The sequence below is a fragment of the Argiope bruennichi genome, chromosome 3 (assembly GCF_947563725.1).
Source record: "Argiope bruennichi chromosome 3, qqArgBrue1.1, whole genome shotgun sequence".
Classification (NCBI taxonomy): domain Eukaryota; kingdom Metazoa; phylum Arthropoda; class Arachnida; order Araneae; family Araneidae; genus Argiope; species Argiope bruennichi.
The window spans coordinates 130,189,439-130,198,149 of NC_079153.1; the positions used below are offsets into that span (position 1 = coordinate 130,189,439).

Below are 8,711 nucleotides of genomic sequence, written 5' to 3' on the forward strand. Positions count from 1 at the left end.
CAGAAATAAAAGCAACAAGGATTCATTCAGATTAAAATCCACAATTTTTATTCGCAGTTTGCATTTTCACACTCATGCTACTTGTATAAAAAGGACAATTCATTATATTTCTGCTTTCATCAGGCGACTGAATTGCTTACACATGCTCAAGGGTAAGCACGCGCATAGAGAGATTGGCTTCACCACAGTAGGATAAAAACAAAGCATGCACTTTCTCGATCTTACTTGATCGTAGAAGCTTATTGAGGTTTCATCCGGAGCAATCATTTCCCTCTTCGTCCATTTTCTGGGCCGTTACATTATAATCAATATGATACAACGAGAAACAGCCAGATCTTTCAAAAGATTCTTCACCTCCCTCGCTTCCTTATTGAATGCCAGGATCACCAAGTCTGTCTGAAGATTCATCTTTTATGCAACCAATACCGCCGTCTCCAACTACTAAAGCATCAATCTCGCCTAATGGGTTTTGTAAGACAAAAAGTGGACGAATAGTGTGTCCTCCGAATAAGCTTAATTTTTTCAGAGGAAGTAGATGTAAAATTTATAAATATTTTACATAAAGTATGTTCTATTGTAGTAACGTTGCATATTATGGCCCAGACGCTTTGCTTGTATATAAAAGTTCATCTTAGTTTTAAACCTTCATTTTGTTTTATGATCATTTTTAATCAGAATTAAATATATCTCCTAAATTTTTTGGTCAAGACATGATATCTGAAGAATGATCGGACATTTCATTGATCTCACTTGCTAGACCTGGTTTTATTCCATTCAGTTCTTCTGATTGTTGAATTCTGATTGAATTCGCGCATCCAGAACCAAATTGACGTTCAGAAATGAACGAATCGTCATGCTTTTGATAGGGTAGGTTTTCGTCGAGGGAAAAAAAAATTTGCCGGAAAGCATACGTTGCGTATTTGTTATGATGGTGAATTGAAATTTTGCTATTTCTACTAAAATATCTCTTGCTCCGTAATTGAAAGGATTTAAATAAGGTAAGAACTTTTTATTTTGTTTTAGTCTTTCCTTTTAATAGTTGTAAGCATCGAAATTTTTCAGTGATCCTAATTTTAGGCTTACACCGATAATTACTATTGCCCTTTTTTCTTGTATTTTTGTTAATGAATATAGAAAATTAAGTACGAATTTCAAGGTAAGATATTTCTTGATTTTTAACATATATCATAGTGAATCATTTCATTCAATGCTTCGTTGCATTATTTATTTTGTAGTATAATAAACACGTGGTTATGATGCTTTAAAAAAACATTTTAATATTTGTTTTGAATGTTGGATGCTCAAAAATGTTAACACTTGTTAATGTATTTTCTATTATTTAATCTCAAATTTCATACTAATTTGACCTATATGTCTTTTGATTTTGCTTATCTTTTGCTTGGATGTGATACTTGCTTTTTAAATGGAAAATTCGAATTTTCAAATTTTTTACCATTAATTTCCATGTTAAGAATTTTTGAAAAATTGAATTACATTTTGTCTCTGCATTTAAAAATCTTAGCGCTCTTCTAATTTGCTATGTTGTTTTAGTACTTGTGTTGCTTATGCTATCTCATGTTTACTGTTATTTATTTATAATGTGATTTGCTATTATTTTGATGTGTGTTCTTATGCCTGTGTAAGTAAAAAAGAAAGAAAAAAAATCCGCTTTAAGTTGAATGTGGAACGTAATTTGCTGTAACCCATTCTATAAGCAAGGAAATTGAATGATTGAAGGTTTATGAAGTGTTAACTTATAAATGGTTAACTCTAAAATGTAGCATCTATGAAGACATTGTTGATTTTTCTATTTATAGTTAAGTGAACAGTAACCTTTCATATTCTGAAACTTAGAAAACTGTAAAATAAAGAAATTAAATCAGACTGAAATACTTCTCTATAAATGTAAAATCTGGCATTTGTTATTAAAAAGGTCTTTTCGAGAATTGACTGTCATTAAAAATAATAAGATATTATTAGGGTAAAAAAAAAAACAAAGTTAAATGCGGGTTAAATATTTTTTTAATTAATATTTGTTGAACAATATTATTTTCATATCAGAAATACTTGATCAATCTAAAGCTAAGTTTGTATTGCAAATCTAATTTCTTTTAGAAAACTTACACCAAACACCTTTATATCTGTAAAGATAAGTTTATAATGTTGGAAGCATGAAAGAAACAAGCAGGAAAAAGCTTAATACTTGATTCCAATTTTCATATAATGATGGATATTTAAAAGTATCAGATGGTTCTTCATATTTTAATAACTAGTTTTATAATTTGCTACTTGTCAATAAAATTTATTGCTTACACACAATATAAAAAAAGCACAATATGTGCTCAAGCCATTTTTAAAATTTTCTTATTTTTCTTGTACTATTATTATTTTATAAACCAATAGCAACTGACTAATAGCAGAACAGTTGGTTAAGCATTCTCAAATGATTTCATTAAAAATTGTTTTAATAATTTTTTTTATCTTTGTTTGTTTTAAAAATTATTAAAATCATAATCTTCAAAAACTATTTTTGAAAAAAATATGGAATGTTTCCATAATTTTTATTTTATGAAATCATGTTAGTTGGGGTCTGCACAGAGTATGTAGAGATAAAATGCATATATATATAACTATAATATTGATTGATTAATTGGAATATTTACAATGAAACTTGAGCAAATTTGATGTACATTTTCAGCATTTAAACTTGAAATTTCTGAATATTGCTAATATTTGAAAAATAAAATTTAAATAATGCAGTACCTCTTTAGTTTCTAAAACTGTCCACCTCATTTTAACATCTTCTTATGAAAAATGATATAGTACTTTTAAGTTGGTTTGGAGCATTTTGGGAAGTGAGCATACCCTCCAACAACTATGGAATTTCCGTAGTTGCTACAAAAATTATTTGAAAACTAATAGTTATGGATATATAGTGAAAAACTACAAAGGACTATATAAAATGCTGAAAATACCTTCTTTCCGAAATCCTGCGCAACAATGCTGGCATTAAATTTTTTTTTTTTTAGTTTGGTTAGGGAAAAAATGGAATCTTATTTTAGCTTCAATACAAAAACATTAATTCCTCATCACAAAAATATATATAGGTGTCTATTATGATGTTAAACTGGACAATGATAACTTAAAAATTGCTAGCTGTTTAACTATTAAGAAAAGAATTAATCGTCTAACGAGTAATTTGTTTGATCATCGAAATTGTGTCCCCCCCCCTTTTTTTTTACTTCATTAAGTCTTTTAAATAATAACTGAATATATTTGTTTTAATTAAAAATCTTTGGAAATATCTATTCTTCAGTTATATTACTTTAAATGTGATATTTCTGTAATAAGTGCTACTGATGACTGGTAACCAATATATGGAACAAATATGGATTAATTATTTTAAGTTGATTTAGGCTCTTTCGTAGAAGATACAGTTGATGTTGTTATGCAGAAATAGTTTGTAAAGAAGGTTTCAAATTATGATTGTAATTAGTTTATTTTAATTTTATTAGCTACAATATTTAAGTGCAAAATATCATTTTAAACTATATATAAAAACTATTTAATTTCTCATAAATATAGCTCGCTAGCATCTTAGTGTTTTTTTCTCTTAGTTACTGCAATACATATATTTCAATCATATCAGATGTAAATTGAATTTATCAGTCTATATTTATCAGTATTTTTTATTAATAGAAAATCTTGTAAAGCTTCTATAAAATGCCATCTTTTATATATTGTATATATAATTTTTTTTAATCAAGGAAATATTCTTTTTTGAGATTTGTTTCGATTAGTCTGGTAAAAAAATAAAAACATATTTTTTAATTTGCAGAAATAACTCTACTTTTAGAAAAAATCAACATATAAAAATGTAATTATTACATGCTTTTATTGCTCAAATTGTTACACAAGTGCAGTTAATTGAATTTCTGTATATTTAATTTGAGCATTTAGGAAAACAATTAAAAAAAGAATGTTACTTTTAATATTTTTGTAATTTTTAAAATTATTTGTAGTTAATTTTTGAGTCATATTTTAAAAATTTAAATATAAAAGAAATTTTATTTTAAAAAATTACAAGTATATTACTGACAATCTTTCTTCCACACACTCATTGGTACCCTCTGGTGAGGATATTTTAGCATGCAAAATATCATCTTCCTTATTTTGATTAATGTGTATGTGCATATTGGAAAAATTATTTTTGTGGAATCATCATTTTTAAATGCAAAAAATGAAGCACTTGATAATTTTTTTTCAGTGATGAACTTAAAAAAATTTTTAATTACCTTTTGGCTCGTGGGTTATAATTTTGCAATTGAATCAAGTGGAAAGATCTGCCTAATTTTTTGTCAATTTTAATTCAACAGAACTATGATGAGTTCAGCAATTGTTCAAATTTTTTTTTGTTGAATTACTTCTAATCAAAGTTAATTGCACACTTTTTTTTAAAAAAAGTTTTTGACCGTCATCTGTACTTTTCTTTTTGTTAAATTAAAAATAACACAATTTCATACCATTGAAACAATTGTGGCTGCTTATTAATAAGGAATTTTAATTTCTCCTTATTGTCTATAATCTACATCATATTATCTCCTCCGGTGCTTTTAAAAGTTTTTAATTCCCAAACCATGATTGTTCAAAATTATTGCTACTTTTATTTCTGAAATTTTTTTTCCACTTATTTTTTTATCCCACTTTTATTCAGCTGAATTTCTTTTATTCTTGAAATTTCCATTCAAAGTTCATGATCAATATAAGAATGCAACAGAAAAATGACCATTATTGGTTGCATATCAGATTCTTAGAACATTCTGTATTTTTTTTTTTAAAAAAAGCCATTTCTTATTATTTAACTTTTTTGTATATGAAGAGTAGAGAAAATATTTTAATCATCCAAAAATTTAAACTCTATGACTTGCAAAGTCATCAAAATTTAGACCTTCCCAGAATGTATGAAAGAAAGTTTTGGAGACCCTTCACGTTTTTTTAGCATTTTTTTAATGTAATTTTTTTATTATTTCAGAAAAATGTCGTCCGCTGATGAAGATGATGCATCCAATGTTGATTTGGATTCTGATGGAGATAGTGAAATATCATATCCAGAAGATGAAGATGCTGCTCTAGAAATAGAACAGAAAACTGAAGTTCCTGAGAGTATAAATTTTAAGGTTAACATTGTTGATATTGCATTTCATCCAAAGAGAAATCTTATTGCCACTGGCTTGATTGATAGTTCTATTACTTTGCATTCATATGGTGTAGGAGATGTGAAAAATATGGAATTACAAACTTTCGACCACCATAATAAAAAGCCATGTAGGGCTGTACATTTTTCTGCTTCTGGTGAACATCTTTTTACTGGTGCGCAAGATACTACAATAGGTGTGGTGGATCTTGAAACAAATTCTGTTTTCCGCAAGTTTGGGAGAGAAGGTGGATCCCCAATCTATTCAATATTACCTATTGATAATTATCTTTTAGCATCTGGAGAAGATGAAGGTGAAGTGATTTTATGGGATTTCCGAATGCAGGCACCCATTGAGGTTTTTCAAGATTGTGAGGATTATGTCAGTAGTTTGATAATAAATAAAGAAAAAAAGCTGATGTTGGCAACTTCAGGTGATGGAAGACTTTCTGTTTATAATGTCAGGGCCAAGAAACTTGAAATGCAATCAGAAGAATTGGATTCTGATCTCTTGTGTGCTGGCATTTTCAAAGGTGGTACTAAAGCTGTTGTTGGTTCTACAGATGGAGCCCTTAACATATTCAATTGGGGTGAATTTGGAAATATCAGTGACAGATTTCCAGGCCATCCAGGTTCTGTGGACTCGATGGTTGTTATTGCAGATGATGTTATTGTCACTGGATGTGAGGATGGTAAAATTCGAGCTGTTCAGCTGTTTCCTAATAGATTTTTGGGCTCTTTAGGAAACCATGGTGGATATTCAATCGAAAGAGTGCGTTTGTCTTATGATTCTGCATACATTGCCAGTTCATCGTATGACCAAAAAGTAAAATTCTGGGACTTATCTGGTATTGAAGAACTCCGTAACGAAGATGTAAAAGAAACAAAAGAAAAACATAAACAGTTAAACAAGCCTGTGAATGACTTTTTTGCTGACTTGGTTTAAAAAAATCCTTGTACATGTTATTTTAGATTAAATTGGAAAAAGTGCCTTTCTGAATTCATTGAAATTATTTAGTATCTTTTTTCATGAAATTTAGATACCTGTTATGTTTAAAGTTTCTATAATTTGTGAAGTTTATTAATTAAAATGAATTAAAGATCATGAAATTCCTACAAATTATTATTTTATGAAACTTCACAATGCATTATAAAAATGTTAAATTTTGTCTTGAACACAATACATATTATTTCATTTAATACCCAATGGAACATATTTTAATTGAATATTTAAGGTTTTCTTGCTCATTTTCTTTAAAAAGAAAGCATGTATAACTAACTAGAAGCAGAGGGGGGGGGGGATCTAGTTGTTTAACTATAAGAATTTTATCTTGCTGTATTTCCATAAAATAAAGTTTTGTTTTGTTTTTAAAAGTGTTTTTGTATCTAAAGAAAATATGTTTCAAATGCAGTCATCATATATACAAATTTTTCATTTTATTTCATATAAACTTCTTATTAATGCCTGAAGTATTTAAACAGCATTTCTGCAACTGATTTATTATTTTGATAGAAAGGAAGCTTTAAAATAAAGAAAGCATGTATTTATATTTCATACTTTGTTTTATTATTATTTCAAGCTCTCTCTCTATTTTATTTTTTTAATCATTCATGTTCTTTAGCTCATCATATTCAATTCAATGTGTACAAAATATTATGCTTGATATAAAGAAAAAGAAGAATAAATCATAGAAATCAGTCTTTTATTTCATATTTCTTACTAATTAGAATGGATTAATTAATCCTAAATACTGCCACATCCTTCTTATTCCTTATCCACATTGTTACTTTAACAATTTTTTTACTTCATTTTGCTCCTCCAAGAAGATATTACATTGTTGAAAAAAAAAAAAAAATATCAATTGTCATAAGAACATAAAATTTCAGTGGAATTGATGCAGAAGAGTGATGGGGGGGGGGTAATTAAGAGGCAATAATAATTTTCTAGGATGGCGCTTTTTACTTTAAATGCATCATTTTGTTGGAATATTATTGCAATTATTAATATTAGCCACTTTTAGTGACTAGCTTATTCATCTAATTTATTGACCATAGGAAACAGTTAAGACATGAATTTAATTACATCAGTTTACTATAAATTACTAGATGCAAATTAAATATGTATAAACAAAAGCAGAAGAAAACATACTTCGGAGATGTTCAAAGAAGGCACTTTGAATAATTTTTACTTGTAAAAGATAACAATTAATTGTTTTTATGGCTGAGTTTGAATTTTATCTTAACATTATTTCTGATAGAAACCAAAGTTAGTTTAAAATATTTATATTGAAAATAAATTATACGAAAGTGAAGTTGATATCATTAAAAAATAATCTTAGGAATCGGATACCAGGTTTTCATTAATGTAAACAAAGTTTTAGTCAAAACCATTAAAACTTGCCAAACTAACTAACAAAAAAAATTAAAAAAAAAAGATTAGCATATTTTGGGAGACTTAATGCCTTAAAGTTAGAACTTGGCACTGTTTGCTGCCGCATATCTAATTTGTCTGTATGACCATTTCTTTTAAGACAATTCAGAAACTATTTTTGTGAGCTAATAGACTTGGAAGATATAAACAACAGTTACCATAAGCAAGTCTGAGTGATTATCAGTGTGATGATGGTTAAACCTATTTTAGTGCTTCGTTAAACTTATTTAATGTCTGTTTAGTTTGTCCCGAATTCTTTTATTTTTTTCTTCTAACTAGAGATTTCGGTCCTATAGCTGAGAGATTTAATAACATTTTGCAGTTCCATTAATTATTTAAGCTAAATGTTGTATTAAATTTTGTATAAATGTTTAATAAAGCAATCTGAAATGTTGCACCAACATTTTTTTATATTTGACTATTATCATTCGACACTAAGCAATAAGAATGATTTCAGTGCCATTTGTGTTTCCGTTTTTGTATGTGTAGATTTACTGCTGTTGCATATTACATGAATGATTAAATTACATTTTCAACTGATTTATGGTTATATTATGGGCTGTTTTGTTTTCTCCCTATATCTATTTTTCATAATTCACAGTGTAAGGGAATTGTATCAAAACTAAAATAAATTTTTCACATAGCATTTAAAAATAGAAAAGTTTTATTAGCTTTAAAACTTAATAAATGATGGTTTAAAATATTTGTTTTGAAGAGAATTGCAGTTAGTATTGTAAAAATAGAATTTGTTTAAAATTATCTTGAGCAGACCTGATAATCTTGTGTGTGACTTATTCTGAATATTTGACATTCTTATGGTCATTTGTGTCCCCCACCCCTTGTCTTGCCAAATGCTTGGCATAATTTGATCAAACATGGTCTTTCCCTTATGTAGGTTCCTGAATATGGAATTCTTTAATTCTGTCCATCGTGTATGCTCTATTTGTTTCTGTTAGAATGCTATGCAGTATTATTTCATTTTTTAATTTTTAAAGAACTTGCCACTATTTCTTTCACTTTTCATATTCTGAAAACATGAAAAAAATATTCTGGTGGATTGTGATTGTGAACCAAAACACCAAAGAA

General features: G+C 27.8%; 1 protein-coding gene across 1 annotated transcript; it reads left to right on the forward strand.

Moving 5' to 3' along the window:
- The first annotated feature begins 554 nt into the window (after window positions 1-554).
- On the forward strand, window positions 555-6,198 carry LOC129964129 (WD repeat-containing protein 55-like). The gene is made up of 2 exons (XM_056078819.1): window positions 555-998; window positions 5,033-6,198. Exon 2 carries the CDS (start codon window positions 5,037-5,039, stop codon window positions 6,138-6,140), a length of 1,104 nt encoding a protein of 367 aa, XP_055934794.1. The 5' UTR covers window positions 555-998; window positions 5,033-5,036; the 3' UTR covers window positions 6,141-6,198.
- Window positions 6,199-8,711: the final 2,513 nt, after the last annotated feature.

What these genes read in the sequence shown, in the direction of transcription:
- LOC129964129 (XM_056078819.1), top strand. Translation starts at nt 5,037, where the DNA reads ATGTCGTCCGCTGATGAAGATGATGCATCCAATGTTGATTTGGATTCT.